Below are 23,905 nucleotides of genomic sequence, written 5' to 3'. Positions count from 1 at the left end.
TGCAAAACTTCATCCAATCAAGATGAAATTTCTTGAGCGCCATGTCGGCATAAACTGGTGGAGAAAAAAAAAAAACAGTGACGTCATCGGTCACGTGGTTTGACCGCCATCTTGGAAAAACCTAAAAACTTTGCACCTCTATATCTCCGAAAGTGCTGAATATAAAAAATTGAGACATGGCTCATTGTAAAGAACTCTCCATGGGGAATGAAATATGTTAATGGTGATGTCATAGGCGCCTCCATTATGACGTCATAATTCGACAAGTACAAAACGTCATCCGATCACGATGAAATTTCTTGCGAATAATCTAGGAATAAATTAGTTTAGAAAAAAATAATAATGATGACGTCATCGGTCACGTGGTTCGGCCGCCATATTTGTTTTAACACAAAAGCCTTAAAAACCACTGAAAATACATCCGAGCGAGGGTTTGCAATCTCTGATTGCTCTTTTTTTGTATTGTTTTACAAGCTGTGAATTTTTTCAGAGAAACTCGAGAAATGTATGCAATATAAAATACGATCCATGGGTTATGGAAAATGAAAGGATGAGCAATATTATAAAACTAAACAATGACTGCTGTACCACTGGAAACTTTTATTATGCATATAGTAGAACTTGAAAAAAAACAAACATGAAAAATTCTTAAACAAACACTTGCACTTAAATCACAATTCCATCTGATTATTTACAAAACTTTTGTCCCATGGCTGATGTGTGTGTGTGTATATGTGTGTATGTGTGTGTATGTGTGTTTGTGTGTGTATATACATGTGTGTGTATGTGTGTGTGTGTGATTGTTATCTCCATGTGCGTGTTTCAGAAGGTTGAACAGAGTCCTCCCATGTCTCGAAGTAGCCACCTCCACTTCAGTAAGGGATCATAATTCATGGACCAAGTTGTGGAGTTTTCTTGTCGTCAGCGTTTTGTTCCGAGGGCTCTTTTGAATATCCTGACCGAACCCCGGACAACGTCCAACTGCAGTTCGTTTGTATTAATATTCCCAGGGATGGTTTGTAAGATGTCCATGAGGTTCTCTTTTTATCATTCCTGTTGCTTCATTTAATCACTGGTACAATATCAGTGCTCTTCAACTTCCAAAATATTTACACTTCATTCTTGAGGTCTTGGTATTTGATCATTTTCTTGATTTCTTTGTTGTTTAGGCCAAAATAGTTTGTTACTGAAACCTCAATTAGCAACAATATTGTCCCCCCAATATTCCTTCAGGTCGCACAAGATCTGCCTGCAACCCTCTTATAGTTAAACTGCCAAAATCTAGGCTCTCTGCTCACCTTCACTCTTTCATTCTCCTTTTCTCCCGCCTCTGGAACAAACTCCCTCACTCTCTTCAATCCCATTCCTCCCTCCAGGTCTTTAAAACAGCTGTTCGCCACCATCTCTTATCTTCCCCCATCCAAAACCTTGATCTTTTCTACCCCCGCTAATTCACCCCAGATACACTTTTTTTTCTTTTTTTTTCCAACTTCTTTCCTGGAAGTCCTTGCAGTGTTCATATGTTTTATACCTCTCCCACATCCCCCAAAGCCCTCCCACTCCCACATTTCTCCCATTGTCCCTGCTCTCAAATGTTGTGTTTGTGTGCTTCCCCCTCTCCTCTCTCCCCTCTCTCCTCTCTCCCGCTCTCCCCATCTTGTCTGCCGCTCCCCTTATTTTTTGTGTTTTGTGTGTCGGTTTGACTTTTTGTGTGATTAATGTTGGCTCTTTCACGAGCCTCGATCTTGTATACCAAAAAAAACAAAAAAACAAAAACACCTTCCTTTCTTTTTTTTATTGTGTCGAAGTACTATATCTGGAGGTGTGTGTTTTAGCTTCTTATTCCTCCATGGAGCAACAGGGTGATGCCCCAGAGGAGTACTGTTAACATAGAAAAGAATGTATCCCTGTGTCAGGCTGGTACTCTTGTGGCAGACTGAGGAAAGTGGTCAAGTCCAAAGTCAGTGGTGCATTTCCATGTGGTATACTCATGCAGACAACTGTGAATTAACCATTGCATTTGGCATATATTGAACATTTCTACAAATGTCCTGGTTTCTTTGTAAAAGGTCTTATAATTATTAAATTGTATGTAACTTAATTGTGATAATTTAAATTGAATTGAATCCCTTACAAAGCATGAGCGAAACTAAGAAAATTGCATTTTATAGACTTGTTAAGAAGAAGAACAAACAGAAAATACAAGTACAGGTGTTGAAACTGTTAAGGCAAGGGGGGTTGTGGGGTTTGGTTTTCTTGCTGTGCAGACATAATCTAACATTTCTGTATAAGTTCATTGTCCGACTGGCATTCATTGAGAGTACATCTTGTTGCTGCGTCCATAGCGTTGATCCTGTAACAATAAAAAACAGCAGATGGCAAAACATACATAATTTACTGATTTAATTCTGATATTGCTGGGTGGATAATCCACTGCTGTTTTAAAACGAATCCTATTATATTACCAATATATTCAGTGCAAAGACATTAATAACAATATAATGAAAATTAATATTTAAAAAAGGAAACCATTTTGGGTGTGTGAACAATTTCTGTACCGGTACAAGTTATATACCCGTAATACCAGTATAAATACTAGAGATTTAAGAATCAGTATCCTCTTTCCTGAAAACAACTGTTGTCTGACTACCGAATGATATTGATTGAAGTTACAACAAATTGATTGACACACAAGAGCATAAAATAATTTGGAGAAGCAATAAAAGCAAAAGAAAACGACGAAATGTTCTTGTCACCAAACGTTTACTGAAGCACAATTTTAATTCAGCTTGATAATACTGCATACCCATACTCTTGGGCGTCGATTAGCGGAGGATGGGGAGTGGAGAATGTCCTTCCTCCCCCCCCCCCCCCCCCCCACACACACACACATTTTGGAGGAGTTTGGGCAGCATGTCGATTGTCAATTGTTGGTCGAAAAACAAAAATTGCGTATACTCACAAAGGATTACGAAGCTGTTTTCCTTGCAATTGATTTAATACATTCTATGAAAAGTTTGAATGAGCAATTAAATACTTAGCAAGTGGAATATTAATAAATTATAGATGCTTTTTGAGAACATTGTTTACCTGAATGCGTACGGTGCGAACATAATTAATTATATTCTGCCATAACCACTCCATGTTGTGTGTGTGCTCCATAGCACGCACGGACCGGCACTTGAGAGCCCAAGTTGACAACACTTGAAGGCTTGTCTAGTATCATCATACTAAAATACACAATTTGGTGTCTGTCTTTGGATGATGCATTCGGTTTGTTAGCTGTCCAATCTCAGCCAAAGTTGCCAGGGGGACTAAGGGTCCGTTATAACTCATAGGACAATGGTTGTAGCTACTTGGTCTCACTCCCACCCCTCCTCCCGAGTTTTGAAAGAGGGGGGGGGGGGGGGGGGAGGGTATCAATGTAAATGTGTACCGTGTAGTGCCACTCCCAGTGTGAGAGTGTATTACAACAGGCCTCCATCAAAATTGTTTTCGCCTTAATGTTCCATTTCCAGACCATATTTTCACAATCTATTATGTTGCTTTCGACTCGACTGCAAAGGATCCGGAGGAATTCCGCTGTTTTATTCCCTTTTTTCCATCTTGGAAAATCTTTATCAGCTTGGAGCATAATTTTCAACATCCTGCTGCTGTTCTCACCAGTTGCTCACTTGCAGTGCCTTCAGAAAGTATTCACACCCCTTGACTTTTTCACATTTTTTTGTGTTACAGCCTGATTTTGAAATGGATTAAATTGAGATTTTTTGGTTGGTGATCCATATAATACCTCATAATGTCAAAGTGGAATTTATTTATTTTTGAAATTTTGACAAATTAATTTAAAATGAGCAAATTTGCATGCAGTGTCTCCAAAATCCACAGTTTAGCATGAATGTTTAAAATACTTGAAAGAATAGTTTTCAAACAAAATCTTACCTCTAAGGGAATGCTTTCCTGATTGTTGAGTAGGGGAGAAGGCTTCATATGAAGGCTGTCTCTACATTGATTCAACATATCAGTCTTCAAAGCCTTTAATAAAAGATCATTGGAAATAAGTAGTGAGATAAAAATGAAAAGTGATTAAATTCATACTACCATAACCGTAGCTATAAACTCCATAACTGATAATGTTATTGCATAAATTTTCAAATTGCCTATTGAAAAACAATCAACTAACAACAAAACAAACTAGAAAGCATCTGAAAATGCAAAGCCAAATCCGTGTCCGTTTTGTATTTGGTCTTCTTCTTCTTCTTCTTCCGCATGCTAAACATGATGAAAAGAGCTAAACAAATACAAAAAGATTGACAATTTTAGGTGAGCGATCATGACCCTATGACCTCAAAAGCAATAGGCTTCAGTGACCTAATATGCAAACCCTGCTCAAATCTCAAGTTAATAAGATGGAAATTGACAATTTTCTGGCCTTGACCTTTGACCTTTTGATATAAAATAAAACATTTAGCTTGTACCTTTTGATTGGTGTGCCAATTCATTGACCAAATATGCAAATTCCTAAAATTTCAGGTCAATTGAATAAAAATTGGCGATTTTATGTGGCATTGACTTTTGACCTTTTGACCAAATTATTGATTTGTCTTCTCCATGTTCTCAAAATAAAGCATTGTTGAAAATTTGATGACAAAAGCTCAAATGATAAATGGGTTACAGTCCACACAGACAGACAGACGCACGCACACACACACACACACACACACACACACACACACACACACACACACACACACACACACACACACACACACACACACAGAAGTGATTGCAAAACCCCATCTCCCACTGTGTGGAGGACGGGCTAATAATGATTTAAAATTAGATTCTTACCAAGACAGCCAAGATTATAATGGCAATTATTATGAGGATGATCATCACAATGAGAGCGATGGCCCAGCCAGGCAATGCTCTGCAATATTGTTGATCAGAGGAACATCCAGATTTATCTGGCACAATGTCTGGCAGGAGGAGAAAAAAAATCAGTGTTAGCAAAATAAATAAATAAATAAATGCTGTTTAAAAATCTTGTCTATGACTGAACCCTGTATATATCTGTATAAATGAGTTACACACACAGCCAATAGGCCGTGTACAATAGAGATCACGTCCGCTGTGAGAACAAGGGTGCATAATGCTGCCACCATTACTTGGAGACAAAGCGAGCCTCTGTTTACGAATCAGGTTTAAGATAAGTATGTGTTTTCAAAAGTTTGGTGCATTTTCAAAGTGAAAATGTTTTTGTGCTGTCTTCGGGTGCTCTAATCGTGCTAACAGAGAAAGGATGGATTGTTTTATCCCATCCCAGGAATTGTAACAAATCAAGGAACTCAAAAATGAGGAATGATCAAGACAACAGCTGGAAAAGTGGCTCAACATTTCATGCACCAACCTCGATGATGGCAAGAATGAAATGTTGCTGTTTCATCAACTAACACACACAGGGTCTGAAAAGAACGATCTTCCCCTTCATGTCGCCAAAAATGTCAAAAGAAACTGATCAGGGAGTAAGATCTGGAGGGTTGGGAGAGGATTTATCTGCTTTTTAAAGTCACAGTTCACAGGTAGCACTCATCCTGTTCATTTGATTTCATTTCATTTGTTTGTATAAATTCTGTACCGATTCTTCATTTTATATTCTGGTCAAGAAACATCGGCAGGAATTCACAATTCGAGTCTGAAACAACAATTACTCGAACCTGAAGATGACGATAACTTACCTGCATTCCTGCACTTCCTGCATTCAGCCTCTTGTCAAATAGTTGTTGGACTCCAAAAATTTGAAAGCTTTCATCTGTTGCTTCATCACAGAGCTTGTTCTCAGAAAGAGATAGTTCATGATATATGGATATTCAATCCTGTGCTGGGCCACACCTTCACATTGACTGCCAAGTCGGGTTTCTTCAAGCAGTACGGATATATACCATCACAGAGAGCTATTTTCTCACGGTATCTGTTTTGCATTCTAGGGTAAGTTATACTTGGAAAATGCCATTGTGTGTCTGTTAGGGCTGCTTAGTTGTCACATTGTCACATGTCACTTGCAGAGTTCACTACACTGGAGTCTCAGGTATCAACTACTTGAGGGGGGTGACCTGGTGAAAGACTCGCGCAGTTGTGCTGCTGCTACTCCGCGATCTGAAATCCAACTCCAGAGCGTACACTCTTAACTCTGGATTCTGGCTCAAGTCCGTGTTCCTGACACCGACCTCACTCTTGAGTTTGTCAGCTCAACTAAACGCAGCACCAAACCTGCGTTCAAACCCTCATCTGGTGTGATTCCATGCTCACCCTGATTGGCTCTCCATGCTCACCCTCCCCTCCCCCCTGGTTGGATATTGGATAGGCTCGAATTTCATTGGTTGGCACAGCTCCGGCTTCCAGAGAGATTTATCACACCATGTTAAATGCACTACCCAACCAGAGCCGAGCCTATGACCCTTTGACTTCACGTCAGTTTGAATACAAATGGCCTCAGACATGGAGCAATGTTATTAATGAAAAAAAAGTAGTGAAAGTATAAGACATGTAACAGTGGAATTACAAAGAAATGAAAGGGGGTTGAAGGAAAGGGCACTAACTTGGTCCCTGGCAACATTCATTGGCATTAATTGGGGATGCCATCAAACAAGACAACTGATCTGAACATGCAGATTAAGAGATAGCTATCAATTCTAGTTAAATAAACACACACGTTACTCTCAAAGACGTTTTTATAGAAAAAAAAAAAAACTTTCTGAGGACGACCGAGATGTATTATTCAAAAGTTAAAAGGCACAGCCAACCCAGAATTGAACTTTTGAGGATGGCAGGCTGGGTCAGCCTTCCTGGTGTAATTTTGGCACGGCTGGTGCTTGAACTCAGGATAATAATATCCTAAACCAACCACCTTAACCATTAAGCCACCACCCTCATTCCTAGCCTTCCGACTTACCCCACTCACACAGTCATCATGTTGTTATCAATGGAATCCTGTGCTCCCTATCCCAGGGAGGCTGAAGTTTCCCATGGCAGTGTTTTGGGCCAAGCATGGATCCTCATCTACAAAAGTGGCCCATCTGATGCTCTGGAAAACCCTCTTTTCCTTTTTGCAGAAGACTCCACATTGAGTCATACAGTACCTCCACCCGACTGCAAAGCAGACAGTAGCTGTGTCACTTTCTGCTGAAGTGGAATAGATTAGAAGCTGGTCTGATAAATGGAACATGTCCTTCAATCCCGGATAATCTCACTGTTTCACCCTATCGTTCTGGAAGGATCATCAAGCTAAGCCACTTGTCTCTTTCCATGATAAGCCACCAGATGAGCTTCAGTTTCTTGAACGTATTGGTTTCACCATCAGCCAATAATTACTCAAGGCCAACAATGCACGAAGCAAGCTGATTTGGTATCTCCCGGGATGAAGCTGATTGTGAGGGCCTTTCACTCACTCACCACAGACAGGTTGGTGGTCTTTCTCTCTTATACCGACTCCTCTCCGGCCTAGCTCCCCCTGCTCTGTATGTGCTCTGTCCCCCAAATATTCCTGCAAGACGCACAAGATCTGCCAGAAACCCCGCTTATGGTTAAACTGCCAAAATCAAGACTCTCTGCTCACCTTCACTCCTTCGTTCCTCTTTTCTCCCGCCTCTGGAACAAACTCCCACACACTCTTCAATCCCACTGCTCCCTTCAGGTCTTTAAAACAGCTGTTCACCACCACCTCATATCTTCCCCCATCCAAAACTTTCTCTCTAGCGCGGGTGTCGAACCAGTTCATTTCCGGTGCGGCCGGGCCGATATTCGGCCCGGCCGCACCGGAAATGAACTGGTTCGACGCCCGCGCTAGAGAGGTCACGGGCGACTGAGATGTTTTAACAAATTAGTTAATTAATTTGAGATGTCCGATTTCTAGTGTTTGGAAATTTGGAAGAGCTTGACCCTAACCTTTCCCTTGCGAGGGCAAGGAGGAACTTAACACTTGACACTTAAGCTTAGTTTGAAGTACACCCTGCCAGCGCCCACGGCGGGACGGCAGGGCAACCAGAAGGGACGAGGTTCTCCTGACCTCGTGGCCCTCGATCTGGGAAGATCTTTTCTACCCCCATTAATCCACCCCAGAATTACCTCCTTCAAATTCCCTGTTTTCTTTCTTGAAAGACTCTGTAGTGTCCATCTTGTTTATTCTGTGTACCCGGCCCCATCCCTCTCTCTTCCACAGATCTCTCTGTTCCCTACTGTTGTTGTACTTCCCTCTCTCTCCCCATTTTTCCTCCCACTCCCTTTTTTATATGCTCTATATGTTCGCTCTTACACGAGCTTAGACCAAGTATTAAAAAAAAGATTTGAGTTGATGGAGTGTGAGAGGAGGAGGAACAAAAGAGGACATGGGAGGAAAGAAGAAATGGTTTTGGGACTTAATGTCCTCTGATAGGAATGAATGATAATGAGTGGTTTTTTTGTTCTTCATTGGAGAAGAAAGAAAAGAGCGAGGTAGTTGTTTTTGAATCAGAGTGAAAAGGACGAGTATGACTGAAGGGTGAAAAAAGGGAAGGAAGCATTGAGGCCCGCAGATAGGAAAGCTCACCCTGAACACGTATTGTTGTGGGGTCGACAACAAAGTCCGTGCCAGGAAGTTTTCCATTTTCCAATCCGTCTCGTAAAGCATTGCTGGCTTCTTGCGCTGTGGGAGCATCAGAGAAATCTGCAGATCCTCTTGTAATGATGGAGCCTTTTCTGTGGGACACACAAAGTCATGCATTAAATAACCTTCAGTACAAGTGTTGTTTGTAGTCACAACAATAAAGTTGCACCGTTGCACTCTTATATGAGCTTCACCAATCACCAAGTCAGTGACTGCAAGCTTTACCTTTCGAGCAAATATTCTCTCAAATACGAAGCAACATTTTCTTTCCACAAAATATGTGTTCACTCTGAACTCAACATTATTTATTGTGAGCTTTATTGTGAGGCAGTTGCAGGAGAAGTACATGGAGAAAAGGAAGAAGTTGTTTCTTGGGTTTGTTGATCTGGAGAAAGCATTCGATAGGGTTCCACGCGAAGTAATGACATGGGCATTGAGGAAGTTAGGAGTGGAGGAATGGTTGATCAGAGTAGTGATGGCAATGTACGAGAGAGCGCGCACAGCTGTAAGGATGAAAGACGGGAACAGTGGTGAGTTTGAGGTGAAGGTGGGAGTGCATCAGGGGTCGGTACTAAGTCCACTACTATTTGTAGCTGTGATGGAGGTGCTGGCTCAGAACGTAAAGGAGGGTTTACCGTGGGAGTTGTTATATGCAGATGATCTGGTGTTGATTGCGGAAAGTATGGATGGACTGAAGGAAAAGATGAACAAGTGGAAGGAATGTATGGAGACAAAAGGTCTGAAGGTGAATATCGGAAAGACGAAGGTGATGGCAAGTGGTAAAGCATGTGGTGAAGTGGAAAGAACTGGGAAGTGGCCATGTGCTGTGTGCAGGAAGGGTGTCGGAGTGAACTCCATTCAATGTACAATGTGCGCTGAGTGGGTTCAGCAAAAATGTAGTGGTCTGAGAGGGTCATTAACCAGTGTGGCAGCTACATTCAAGTGTAAGGTGTGCACAGAGGGAGCTGCAGATGGAGGAAATGTTGAGTTGGATCGTGGAGACGGCATGAAGCTGGAATTTGTGAAAACATTTTGCTACCTCGGAGACATGCTGAATGGAGAAGGTGGATCAGACTCGGCAACGGTTGCTCGAGTGAGATGTGCATGGAAGAAGTTTCGGGAAATGAGTGGCATGCTGATGAGGAGCGGAGTGTCGTTGAAGCTGAAGGGAAAGGTGTATGCTGCATGTGTGAGAAGTGTTATGATTTATGGGAGCGAGACATGGGTAATGAATGTAGAGCAGCAACGAAGGCTGGAAAGGGTGGAAATGCGAATCGTTCGGTGGATGTGTGGAGTATCGTTGAGAGAGAGGAAGACAAAATTAATGATGAATTGCGAAAGATGATGGGAATAGAGCCTGTGTTGGATGCTGTGAAGAGAAACACGTTGAGATGGTTTGGTCATGTGTTGAGGAAGGATGAAAGTGACTGGTTGAGAAGAGTGATGGAAATGAATGTAGAAGGAAGAAGAGGACGGGGAAGACCGAGAAAGACTTGGCTAAAGATGGTGGAAGAAGAAATGCGGGCAAGGGGGTTAACAAGGGGAGATGCAGAAAATCGGGCAAAATGGAGAAGATTGTCATGGGGACCGCAAGGCTAACCCCCGCTCCAGCAGGGAAAATGGCCTTAAAATGCATGTTGTTGTTGTTGTTGTGTTGTCTGAGCTCAACAGCTTTTTGAGAAAAAAATATTGGTTATAACCAGCCTTTCCTAATTTTTTCCAGTGTGTTGACCAAAACGATTGATTTTTTTTATATACACGAGTTTTGTTTTAGTGAAACAAACTATTTAAAGATGGGTCAGTTCATGATCATTATTCAATAAATGCACAACTGTTGTGGTTGTCAAAGTTTTGTAATCGTTGAAAATTTCCTGAAACTCACTTTAACTTGAGATTTGAGAGCCCCACAAAGCGTTCGAACTTCTTCTGGAATATGCCTTCAACCTGGTGAAAAGAACAAGGATAAGTTAGGTAAATAAAAAAAGTCTAAAAGTTTCGTCAAGAGAAAATATTTCAGCATCATAAAGGAAAGAAAAACGTTATTTTTACCTCTGCCATCGAAGGTGGACGGAGGTTATATTTTCACCCCTGTCTGTTTGTCTGTCTGTGTATATCTGGATATCTCGAAAAGTTATGGATGGGTTCGGATAAAACTTGGTGCACATGTTGGGTGTGTGACAACGAAAAGTTGATTCAATTTTGGTTAAATCCAGATACAGAACCAAGAATTTTAAAAAAGTGATTCTTCACCATTGAGAGATGGGGCCAAAACAATACATAGCATGATATTTGATTAATTGCTTAATTCATTAATTTTCAAAAAGTTACAGATTCAGATGAAGCAGTGGTGGTTTTAGGTATGCTATTAGCCAATTGATGAATAAATTAATTATTTTACGATTGATATTCATTTATTTTAATTACACAATTAATCAATCACTTATTGTTTCTCTCAATTTTAGTCATACCTGTTAGGCTACTGCCTGACACCTTCTTATTTGTTTGTCCGTTTGCATGTCTGTGAGCAGGATATCTCAAAAAGTTGTGGACGGATTTGGATGAAACTTGGTGGACATGTTGGGTGTGTGAGAATCGTTTTTGAATATATTTGGCACATATACATATATCGCAGAATATATATCGTTTTTGGACCAATCTCTCAATGGTGAAGAATCACTCGCAAATTAAATAATTATCGTATCCGAATCCATATTCAGATCTTCACCAAAAATGAATCGATTCGTCCTTGTCAAACTCACAATCTCTCCACCAAGTCTCGTCCAAATCCGTCCACAACTTTTTGAGATATCCTGCTATATATCGGTTTTAGCCCTATCACTCAATGGTGAAGAATCACTTAAAATATTCTACTAGCCGGATCCGAATCCGGATCTTCATCAAAATCTAAACATTTCATCTGTGTAACATACACTACTTTTCCTGCAAATTTTGTCCAGATCCGTCCACAACTTTTTGAGATATCTTGTTCACAGACAGACAAACAAACAGACAGAGAGACAGGGGTGAAAACATAACCTCCGTCCACCTTTGGTGGCGGAGGTAAAAATGTACAAAGACTGATCCCGTCAACTACAGACCTTTCAGCTTATTTCCAATTATCAGCAATGTCATGGAATCCATCATCGCAGTTGATATGAAATCCGTACTTTTCTCCAACAACTTAATCTCAGATCATCAATGTGGTTTCAGACCAGGTCACTCTACCTTGGACATGCTGCTTCTACTCACCCAACAATGGATGGAGACCCTCAATGTCAGGCGAGATCAGTGATGTCTCTCTCGACATATCTCATGCTTTTGATTCAGTCTGGCATCTTGCCTTACTCTCCAAACTCTCTGCTTATGGCATCCAAGGCCAACTCCACAATGGCTTACTGACTTCCTCTGCTCGTACCCAACGTGTGCCACTCAACAGAATCCTTTCATCTCCTCTCCCTGTAAAGGCTAGGGTGCCACAATGCAATGTTCTGGGCTCAGTCCTATTCCTGATCTTCATCAATGATCTCTCTGACTCTGGAAAATCCTCTTGATCTATTTTCTGATGACGCCACCCTCTTCCATGACATCGCTCATCCTTCAGACAGGCAGGCAGCAGCCCCTTTACTCTCTTCAGACCATTACAAAAAATCACAAGCAAGTCAAACACTTGGAATATGTCTTTCAATCCTGACAAATCTCACACTGTATCTGTCTACGAAAGTACCATCTGGCAAACCCTCCTATCAACTCTTTGGCAAACTACATTTCAAAGTTGGTCTCCAAAGCCAGCCACCATCCTCTGTCACACTATCCCTTCCTTAGCGCACCGAAACCCCTATCCACCTAAAAGACCTCATCTGCAGCTTGTAGGAGTACTGCTCTCCCCTCTGGGCTGGCCCCCTGGCTCACATATTGCTCAACCTGACGCTGTGGAAAGCAAGGCCTTTCAGATATTTGGAATCTATCATGATGAAGCTGAGTATGTGTCTATCACTTCACCATCGCAGAGAGGTCGGTGGTCTATCTGTCTTCTATAACCTCCTTTATGGTTTTGCACCCTCTGCTCTTTCCATACATTGTCCCTCCCTCTCCCGAGGTGTCTACAGGGCTCACACAGTCCACCATCAACCACTTCTGGTGAAACTACCTAAATCCAGGATCACTGCTTACCTCCACCCATTTGTTCCTCTTTTACCCTGCATGTGCAATCAATTTCCACATGCTTTTCAATCTCATTCTTCCCTCCAGATCTTCAAGACAGCTGTTAACCACTATCTCAGATTGTCCCCAATCCAAAAACATGATGTTTTCTACCTTCGTTAACCCCACCCAAATCCCTCCTCAGTCCAATTTTCTAGCTTTCCCTCCTTAGAGTTTCCTTCTGTATCCATCTTTTCCACACCATGTGTGTATATTTTATGTCTTGTTTGTGTCTGTTACATCCTGATCCATTCAGCGTACGATCTCTTCCACAAGCTCGACTATGTATACAAAAAAATGAATATTTTACAGAATGTAGATCATCCAGTACAAATAAACAACCCTCAAAATAAGGTCTTTAAAAATGTATCCAAGAAATAAAGTCTTGGTCTTCTTGAACAATCCTGATTGTTCTCACCTTGTGGGATCAGCCTGTGGGAATGGTTCTGGTCCCAAGACTTTCTGGAACGTCTTTCACTATCAAAGCCTGATTTCCGACGAACAGGTATTTAGAATTTATCTAAGATGCTGGCAATAACTCGCCTATTCTTCGCAAAAGATATGTTGGGATCATTAACATCTACCAATGCCCCAGTCTTCCAGTGTTGGAAGATGTGTCCTCAGGCTTAATGTCCTTCCAATGAAGGATCACACACATTGATCGCTTTGCATATGAAACACAAGGGCAACAGTTTATAGCTGGGTTGGGATTCAAACCAAAACTATCGATGAGTGGGTTTGTTTGATAATGCTCAAGAAAGACAGGGTGAAAATGTGAGATCTGCCTAAATTTAAAGAAGTGTTCTAAGTGTTCGTCCAGAATCTGATCCTTTCCTGGTCAACTGTCAATAGGCAAATCTCTGCTGCTCACCTGTGATGTGGAATTGTACGGTTTAATGTGTAGTCATTTGCAAAAAAAAGAAAAGAGGGCTTTCTTTCTCGAGCATCGAATACATCATACGAGTAGATGAATACAAAGAACAAGACTAGGACTATGACTGCATTGAAGCACTCTGTGCTCGATTGACAAAGGAGATGAGAGGTTTCGACTGTGAGTCGAGGACCAGGATAAAAGGTTAACATTGTTTATGCTCAGAAAACCAGCTTGGCAAGCAGACCATGGTACCAGGCTGTGGTGAATGCCCGAGATATAGGTCCAGAGGTGCACGGCCCTCACCTCTTGCTTGAGGTTCAGTGGAGCCCACATTCATTGTTGACAGAGAAGCAGCAACATATCGAAAGCTGAGTGGCTGGGATAGAGTCCAAATACGTGTTCAGAGATCAGACTGACAAGGAAAGGCTTGATGTCTTCCACGTTGATGGATTCCATGACTTTTTCTTGTAATTGCCACGAAGCTGACCTGTCTGAATTTGAGATGATTTCTTTAGACATACTTCTTGATTATTGGAGGAGTGTTGACTGTCTTCCAAGCATATTTTCCAGATTTGACACTTCCAAGTTGACACCGCACGTGACAAAGCTGAATGCCTCAACACTGTGTTTGCCTCAAAATCTTGTGTCCCAAACCCATCTCTCTCTGTTCCCACCTTACCCAGTCGAACCCAACTGCTCCTGGACTCTGTGTCCTTCTCTCCTGACAATGTGGAGAAGTTTTTGTCAAACCTCGACTCTGATTCTGCAACTGGACCAGACAGCATCAGCCCACGGGTCCTAAAATCCTGCTCTGCCGCTCTATCTCACCCTCTCTCTGTTCTTTTCACCCTCTCTTTTGCTCAAGGTCATCTGCCAGCATCTTGGAAATCAGCAAACATTACCGCTTTACACAAAAAAGGTGCAAAAACAGATCCTTGCAATGACAGATCAATCAGCCTGCTCCCAATTATCAGCAAAGTCATGGAATCCATCATTGCTTTGGATATCAAATCCTTCCTCTTCTCCAATGGCTTGATCTCTGATCATCAATTTGGATTCAGACCAGGTCATTCTACTGTGGACATGTTGCTTCTGCTGTCTCAACAATGGATGGAGGTCCTCAATGCCAAACAGGAAATCAGAGCTGTCTCCCTTGACATATGACATGCCTTTGATACGGTCTGGCACCCAGCTCTGCTCACCAAACTCTACTCCTATGGTATCCATGGAAATCTCTACGCATGGCTTGCGGATGTCCTCTCTGGTCGTAGTCAACGTGTGGTCCTGAATGGATTTCTCTCATCTCCCCTTCCTGTTCTGGCTGGAGTTCCCCAAGGTAGTGTTCTGGGCCCTGTGTTTTTTCTGGTCTTCATCAATGATCTCTCTGACTCTCTGGAAAATCCTCTCTATCTCTTTTCTGGTGACTCCACTCTCTGCCGCTCCATTCCTTATCCCTCAGATCGGCAGTCTGCAGCCTCCTCACTCTCTGTAGACTTGGACAAAATCACAGACTGGTCAAACAAGTGGAACATGTCTTTCAATCCTGACAAATCTCACACTCTTACTATGTCTCTCCGAAAAGACCGACTGTAAAACCCTCCCATCCACTTTCTCAACAATCCTCTCCAAAAAGTTCTGTCGCTCAAGCTTTTGGGTCTCACTATCTGCCATGATCTTTCTTGGGAAAACCACATTTCCAAGCTGGCCTCCAAAGCCAGTCGCCGACTGGGCATCCTTCATCGTGCGAAGTCCTTCCTTGGCACACCTGATCTCCTCACCACATACAAGGCTTTCATCCGCAGCTCAATGGAATACTGTTTCCCCCTGTGGGCTGGTGCTCCTGCCTCACACCTAGCTCGGCTTCACGCTGTTGAAACCAAAGCTTTCAGAATCATTGGAATCTCCTGCGATGAAGCTAACTCTGAGAGCCTTTCACTCTCTCACCACAGGTAGGTTGGTGGTCTTTCTGTCTTCTCCCGACTCCTCTCCGGCCTTGCTCACACAGCTCTCTCTGTGCTCTGTCCCTCAAATATTCCTACAGGTCGCAGAAGATCTGCCAGCAACCCTCTTATGGTTAAACTGCCAAAATCTAGGCTCTCTGCTCACCTTCACTCTTTCATTCCCCTTTTCTCCCGCATCTGGAACAAACTCCCCCACTCCCTTCAATCCCACTCCTCCCTCCAGGTCTTTAACACAGCTGTTCACCACCATCTCTTATCTTCCCCCATCCAAAACCTTAATCTTTTCTACCCCCGCTAATTCACCCGAGATACACTTTTTTGAAATTCCAACTTGTTTCCTGGAAGTCCTTGCAGTGTCCATATGTTTTATACATCTCCCACCTCCCCCCAAGCCCTCTCACTCCCACAGTTCTCTCGATGTCCCTGCTCTCAAATGTTGTTTTGTGTCCTTTCCCCTCTCTCCCCATCTTGTCTACCTCTCCCCTTATTTTGTGTTTTTTTGTGTCGGTTTGACTTTTTGTGTGATTAATGTTAGCTCTTTCACGAGCCTCGATCTTGTATACCGAAAAAAAAGATGGCAGCAGCTCAAGACTTTCGAATATAGCTCTTCCCATAAATAACAATCCCACTGCCAGGGCAGAGGTCGGGCATCATCGCAGAAAAACAAATTCCCAGCAAGAGAGACAAGTCTGGAACATCCCGTGACAGGAATATTTCTGTTTTGACACAGAGTCTGGATTATTTGAAGCAACTTATACCATGGAATGGTCTGTGATGTGGGAATTAGCGCTGTAAAATGTGACGAGAAAGGATGAGATTTTGGAAGCAGGCCAGAAAATACAGAGCAAAAATGGAGGGAGGTAGGAAGGTGAGGGTGGTGAAGGATAATAAGTGCAAGGACTGCTTAACAGAGACTTTCCTCCTTCAAGATGTCTCTGATTCCTTAATATCTCTTCCTGGTTACTCCCTCCTCCGGTATGATAGACCTGAGCCTCGGCCTGGTGGTGGGGTGGCTATCTTTGTCAAAAACTCTCTTCCTCACTCTCCTTGCACTGCTCTCTTTCCTCCTCACCCGCAGGAGTACCTCTGGTTACGGCTTCCTCTCCGCTCCCACCTTTTGTTCATATGTGTTCTGTACCGTCCCCCAAACAGTGATGACTCCATCTACATTTCAATGTCTGACAACATGGACCAACTTCTATCCACTCATCCCAACTCTCTCTTCCTCATATGTGGTGACTTCAACTGTCATCATGCCACCTGGTTGGGTGTGGGTTCCTCTCTCACTAGTCATGGCACCTCAGCAAAGGACTTCTGTGACTCTCTGGGATTGACACAATCTGTCAATTTCCCGACCCGGATCTCAGCCAATGGAGTATCTTCTCTTCTAGACTTGGTTATGACAAACTTCCCTGCTAATGTCTGCTGCTCTTCTTCTGCTCCAATCGGTTCTTCTGATCATGTGCTTGTCAAAGTGGACATCTCTCTGGCCATTCTCAGAGAGCCTCCTCAGCGTCGACGAGTCTGGCATTTCACTCAGGCCGACTGGGACAGTCTTCAAGCAGCCATCAATCGTCTGGATTGGTCTCCCATCTCCACTGCCTCTGACATCAATTCTTCCTGGGAATTCTTCCAAAGCAAACTGATCTCTCTCATGCACAGATTTATCCCATCTCGCCTTCAATTGTCTTACCCTTCCTCCCGTCCAAGGTACACTGAATCTTGTGGTGAGGCAGTTGCCCTGAAACAACTTGCCTTTGCCTCTTGGAAGGCTAATCCAACTGAAGGAAATCTCAGTTCCTTCCACCAAGCTCGGAACAAGTGTGTGTCTACCCTCAGGAGTGCCAGGAAGCACTATCTCTCCTCACTCAAGAATGAACACTCAAACCTGTCTCCTTCCTCCAAATCCTGGTGGCGTCTGGTCAAATCCGTTTCTGGTGTTTGTTCCCCCTCCATCCCCTCCCTTACCTCAAATGGCCACACAGTTGACATCGCACGTGACAAAGCCGAATGCCTCAACTCTGTGTTCGCCTCAAAATCCTTAGTCCCAAACCCATCTCTCTCTGTTCCCACCTTTCCCAGTCGAACCCAACTGCTCCTGGACTCTGTGTCCTTCTCTCCTGACAAGGTGGAGGAGTTTTTGTCAAACCTCGACTCTGATTCTGCAACTGGACCAGACGGCATCAGCCCACGGGTCCTAAAATCCTGCTCTGCCGCTCTATCTCACCCTCTCTCTGTTCTTTTCACCCTATCTTTTGCTCAAGGTCATCTGCCAGCATCCTGGAAATCAGCTAACATTACCGCTTTACACAAAAAAGGTGCAAAAACAGATCCTTGCAACTACAGACCAATCAGCCTGCTCCCAATTATCAGCAAAGTCATGGAATCCATCATTGCTTCGGATATGAAATCTTTCCTCTTCTCCAATGGCTTGATCTCTGATCATCAATTTGGTTTCAGACCAGGTCACTCTACTCTGGACATGCTGCTTCTGCTGTCTCAACAATGGATGGAGGTCCTCAATGCCAAACAGGAAATCAGAGCTGTCTCCCTTGACATATCAAGGGCCTTTGATACGGTCTGGCACCCAGCTCTGCTCACCAAACTCTCCTCCTATGGTATCCATGGAAATCTCCATGCATGGCTTGCGGACTTCCTCTCTGGTCGTAGTCAACGTGTGGCCCTGAATGGATTTCTCTCATCTCCCCTTCCTGTTCAGGCTGGAGTTCCCCAAGGAAGTGTGCTGGGCCCTGTGCTTTTTGTGGTCTTTATCAATGATCTCTCTGACTCTCTGGAAAATCCTCTCTATCTCTTTGCTGATGACTCCACTCTCTGCCGCTCCATTCCTCTTCCCTCAGATCGGCAGTCTGCAGCCTCCTCACTCTCTGAAGACCTGGACAAAATCACAGACTGGTCAAACAAGTGGAACATGTCTTTCAATCCTGACAAATCTCACTCTCTTACTATGTCTCTCCGAAAAGATCGACTGGACAACCCTCCCATCTACTTTCTCAACAATCCTCTCCAAGAAGTTCTGTCACTCAAGCTTTTGGGTCTCACTATCTGCCATGATCTTTCTTGGGAAAACCACATTTCCAAGCTGGCCTCCAAAGCCAGTCGCCGACTGGGCATCCTCCGTCGTGCGAAGTCCTTCCTCGGCACACCTGAGCTCCTCACCACATACAAGGCTTTCATCCGCAGCTCAATGGAATACTGTTCTCCCCTATGGGCTGGTGCTCCTGCCTCACACCTGGCTCGGCTTCACGCTGTTGAATCCAAAGCTTTCAAAATCATTGGAATCTCCCGCGATGAAGCTATCTCTGAGGGCCTTTCACTCACTCACCGCAGGCAGGTAGGTGGCCTTTCTGTCTTCTACCGACTCCTCTCCGGCCTTGCTCCCCCAGCTCTCTCTGTGCTCTGTCCCCCAAATATTCCTACAGGTCGCACAAGATCTGCCAGCAACCCTCTGATGGTTAAACTGCCAAAATCTCGGCTCTCTGCTCACCTTCACTCTTTCATTCCTCTTTTCTCCCGCCTGTGGAACAAACTCCCACACTCCCTTCAATCCCTCTCCTCCCTCCAGGTCTTTAAAACAGCTGTTCACCACCATCTCTTATCTTCCCCCATCCATAACCTTGATCTTTTCTACCCCCACTAATTCACCCCAGATCCACCTTGTTTGAAATTCCAACTTCTTTCCTGGAAATCCTGGCAGTGTCCATATGTTTATACCTCTCCCACCCCCCCCCCCCCTTCACATGCCTCCCCCCCTTCACATGCCTCCCCCCCAAAGCCCTCTCCCTCCCACAGATCTCTCGATGTCTCCATGTCTCTCGGTCCCTGCTCTCAAATGTTGTGTTTGTGTCCTTCCTCCTCTCTCCCCATCTTGTCTACCGCTCCCGATGTTATTTGTTTTATGTGTCTGTTTGTCTTTCTGTGTGATTAATGTTCGCTCTTTCACGAGCCTCGATCTTGTATACAAAAAAAAAAAAAAAGGGAAGAGAAGACATGGTTTATTAAAGGGTAAAGGTAGAAAGAGGGAAATAAATATTTTCAATTAACCTTGGCCTTTGGGGAATAAATAAGGTGGCGAAGGGATGGATTCTCATACTTTTTTGGAACTTTATCGATGCATTAAAAAAAAACTGATTGATGGGTGAGAGAGAGAGGGGGGGGGGGGGGAACTAATGGGCAGGGTGCTGGGCAAATGAGAAGACAAGGGGGACATAGAAGAAGATGAAAGGATAAACCTTGGAGGCCTATGCAGTCATTGACAGATAGTCAGAACTCACGCTTGTGGAATTGAAACAAAAGCACAAAGTTAATGCATGAGTTAGGAGAGTTCCTCAGAGAAACAAACACATAGGACACTCGGCAAAGCGCAAACCTCCGCCAGGCTGATCAGCTTTCGCTTTGTATCCCACTGATGGGCCGGATCTGCATCCGGACCTTAACCAAAATCCAATCAGCTTGTCCTTGGCAAACACCCAACCTGTCCACCAAGTTTCGTCGGAATTTGTCCACAACGTTTGTTTTGTCCACAACGTCGCACGATATCATGCTACATACCGTTTTTGATCCCATCTCTCAATGGTGAAGACTCACTTTAAAATTATCTTATCCAGATCCGAATCTTCACCAAAATCTAATCAATTCTTCCTCGTCAGACACCCAACCTGTCCACCGAGGTACGTCTGAATCTGCCGATAACGTTTTGACATATCCTGTTCACAGTGGTGACCTGTAAGTGAATCATCCATTTCTCAAGTAACTAGAACGCCACTCAGTAGAGCGCATACTCTCGCCGTGGGTCAAGTTGGAATAGTACGATTTCATAAAAGTTTGAGGGAGTAGTTCAGTGACAACACAAGACAAGACAACACAAGACAGACACTGCACAGATATATATTTAGAATATATAGAAGATAATGTTTAAAAAACAAGGCAATTTCACTTACATTTTCGGATTCAGCGTTCAATTCTATATAAGTGAGTGTATTTTGAGGCATGTGTGACTTCAAATAAAATTGTAACCCAAGAAAAACGTTCGTTTCATTCCTTAGGGATACAACATGTAAAACTGGCCCAAACGTCAAAACAAAACTCGCTCATTTTAAGTCGTACAAGCTAATGCGACCACTCATTCTTCTGGGAAGAATCCCGTGCACATGCTTGTCACACTTATAACTCACCTAAGTCTTTATAAGTTCATCAAATACTGACACGGCGATTGACATTCGCTGAGGTAAATGTTGATACCTCTTCTGAGGTAAAAAACAAACAAACAAAAAAACAGTTTTAAAGCATTATACGTATCAAACGATACATTTTATGAAACGGGGAAACCTAATACACACTTTGTTCGTTTTAAAATGACAGAATATGTCTATTAGAGAAAAAAAAATGAACCTTGAAGACGACGCTGCTAAAACAAATACACCGCTCTAACGCATAACCACGAGTTTAAACTACATTTACAACAAATATGAAAACTATTTTCATATCACAATGTTAAATATAGAATATATAGAAGATAATGTTTTTTAAAATGAGCCCTGTCTTCCAATGGTAAAAAAATCCTTGAAAAAATTCCTGGATCCGGAATAATATCCTGAACTTCACCGAAAAGTAAACAATTCCTCCTTATCCCAAGGGCAATCATCCCACCAACTTTCATCCAAATCCGTTGAGAACTTTTCCAGATATCTTGTTCACAAACACACGAACACACACGCACACACACACACGGACACGATCGAATGCATTACTCCCTGGCGGGAGTAACAAACGGACAAACAGACAGGGTTAAAACATAACCTCCGTCCACCGTCGGTAGGTAATTAGCATTACAGGTAACATTCTGAAGCAGTTAAGACGAGACTGATCCACAACTGTTTCTTTCACTTTGGAAGTGTTCTTTGTCTCAGAGCAGAAAGAATCCCATTCACATGTGAAGGTAGCTGTGGCAGAGGCTTTTTCACAACTTACAAGGATATTTAATAGACAATGGCCAAAACACATTATAACCTCTGGATTGCCTGCAGTGATGAGCCAGGTGCTGAGACAGCACCAATTAGGCAAATGTTGATTATAAAAAAAAATCTGTACTTACAGCATTAGAAATCTGTCCTGTTAGGCGAAGAGTTTGGGTATTATTATCCGGGTCGAAATTGCTATCCTTAATCAGGAATTCAAACGGCAGGGATTTCACAGGCAAATGTTCCCCTGGAAAGAAATATAGAAAGTAACATATGAGTAAAAATTATGACATTGGCTTTCTCTTTTTTTTCAACTGAAGCATCATTGTTATCTGAAATTAAATGTTTTTAAATTGACATAATCAACAACATTGCAGTTACAATAAGTGCTTGTTATGAGCAGCATATCAATCTTCTCTATATATGTGTGAAAGTCTCTCTCTCTCTCTCTCTCTCTCTCTCTCTCTCTCTCTCTCTCTCTCTCTCTCTCTCTCTCTCTCTCTCTCTCTCTCTCTCTCTCTCTCTCTCTCTCTCGGTCTGTTCCTTATCCACAGCCACGTATTTAAACTCCATATCGAGTGTACAGAAACAACTTTGTGCGGGAAGTAACATGGGCTATGTGGCCGCAGCCTTAGAGGCCGTTTTGAGGCTGCAAATTGAGGCCAAATGGATGAAATTAGCAATTTTTGGGAAACAGGATGACCAATTGGTCTCAACTTGAAAAGGAATTGTTGAGTGAAGCACAATTAACCTTTTTAAAGTCCATGAAATAATTTAAATTGGTAGATTAACTTAAACTCTTCCTGTCACTGGGAGCGGGTACTTTTGCTGGTTTCCTATAAATACAACAATAAACTGTGGTTGAAAAAGACTGACTGATGACAAATTTACCGGCAATGTTGAAAGATTTCCAGTCGATTTTCAGGTTTGTGTTTCCAAGTAGAAAAGTCTCTTTGTCTATGTTTTCCTCAAGAGCATTGATAATGTCTTGAGTAGGTGGAGGATCTTTTCCATACTGCGCCAAAGTCTCACATATCACAGACCCATTCCTGTGCACACAACAAAAGGGTCTTAGATCATTTGAATCATTTTGTATCCAGAATTGTTCTGTGACAACATAACAAATGTAACACATTATAAACAAGAGCAATCGGAGATTGCAGACGTGTTTTAGTGTTTTTTAAAGGTTTTTTTTTGTTAAAACAAATATGGCGCCGAACCACGTGGCCGATGACGTCATCATTATTATTTTTTGTCTCCAGAAATTTATACCTAGATGACGCTCAATAAATTTCATCTGATCGGATGAAGTTTTGTACTTGTGGAATTATGATGTCATCATGGAGGAACCTATGACATCATCATTAAGATATGTTATTCCTCATGGAGTGTTCTTTACAATGAGCTATGTCTCAATTTTTTCTATGCAGGGCTATTGGAGGTATAGAGGTGCAAAATTTTTCGGTTTTTCAAATATGGCGCCTGTACCACGTGACATATGACGTCATAATTATTTTTAAAATTACACAGGAAGAGGTGCACCTATGGTGAAAATTTCCTGTCAATCGGACCAACGGTTGCAGAGAAAATCATATTTATTCTGTGCGGACAAACAGACAAACAATCAGACAGACAAACGGCCTCAAATGCAATACCCTCTCCTCTGGCGAGGGTAAAAATTAATAATATCATATCATCAATTAATAATGAAACTTAAAAAAAAAAATCTAAAAAAAATTACCATTCTGTGACAATCGTGGGTTAAAGTTACGAAATGCATTAGAACAATTGAACTGATCTATTTTTTCAAACATCTTGTCAATGTTTACCAATGAAAGAATCATAATACGAATACGAATCATCAATATCACTCTTTCTTTAGTTAATGATAAATTGTCATATTGTGTTTACGTGTAGGTGCAGCTCGCTTGTATCTGTACCTGAACCTCTGAAGAACCACTCCCATAGGTTTGGTATTTTTGAGTGCAAAGGTGAGCTGCAGGTCGTCACACACAGGAACAAGATGAAGCAGTTACAATCGAATTTTGCCGAGTTATATAGATTACAGTAGATCTGAGAACCAGTGTGGACTCATCCTTTCACTGACACACACAGCACCGTTACAGTGACATCTCCTGTTTCTTTTAGGGAAGTACGAGGCTAATTGTTTTTATGGAAATTTCCATATGGAACAACGTTCATTGTTATTCACTGTAACTACACGAGAGTCTCTCACTCTTCGATTATAGGTTTC

The 23,905-nt window shown here is 42.5% G+C and overlaps 1 protein-coding gene across 1 annotated transcript in view; it reads right to left on the bottom strand.

The window, feature by feature from the left end:
• Window positions 1-580: 580 nt before the first annotated feature.
• The window catches only part of LOC137412622 (uncharacterized), a 70,374-nt gene continuing 47,049 nt past the window's right edge, over window positions 581-23,905 (bottom strand). The window contains exons 10-17 of the mRNA XM_068097912.2: window positions 23,592-23,647; window positions 22,543-22,700; window positions 21,786-21,898; window positions 10,521-10,582; window positions 8,582-8,730; window positions 4,849-4,976; window positions 3,940-4,032; window positions 581-2,353 (exon numbers count right to left, since the gene is read on the bottom strand). Of these exons, the coding sequence (XP_067954013.2) occupies window positions 2,312-2,353; window positions 3,940-4,032; window positions 4,849-4,976; window positions 8,582-8,730; window positions 10,521-10,582; window positions 21,786-21,898; window positions 22,543-22,700; window positions 23,592-23,647 (801 nt within the window). The 3' untranslated portion in view covers window positions 581-2,311. The remainder of the gene's footprint in view (window positions 2,354-3,939; window positions 4,033-4,848; window positions 4,977-8,581; window positions 8,731-10,520; window positions 10,583-21,785; window positions 21,899-22,542; window positions 22,701-23,591; window positions 23,648-23,905) is intronic.

The sequence above is a fragment of the Myxine glutinosa genome, chromosome 6 (genome assembly GCF_964187855.1).
Source record: "Myxine glutinosa chromosome 6, kmMyxGlut1.1, whole genome shotgun sequence".
In the NCBI taxonomy this organism is placed as follows: Eukaryota; Metazoa; Chordata; class Myxini; order Myxiniformes; family Myxinidae; genus Myxine; species Myxine glutinosa.
This window is presented reverse-complemented; position numbering and strand designations above follow the sequence as displayed.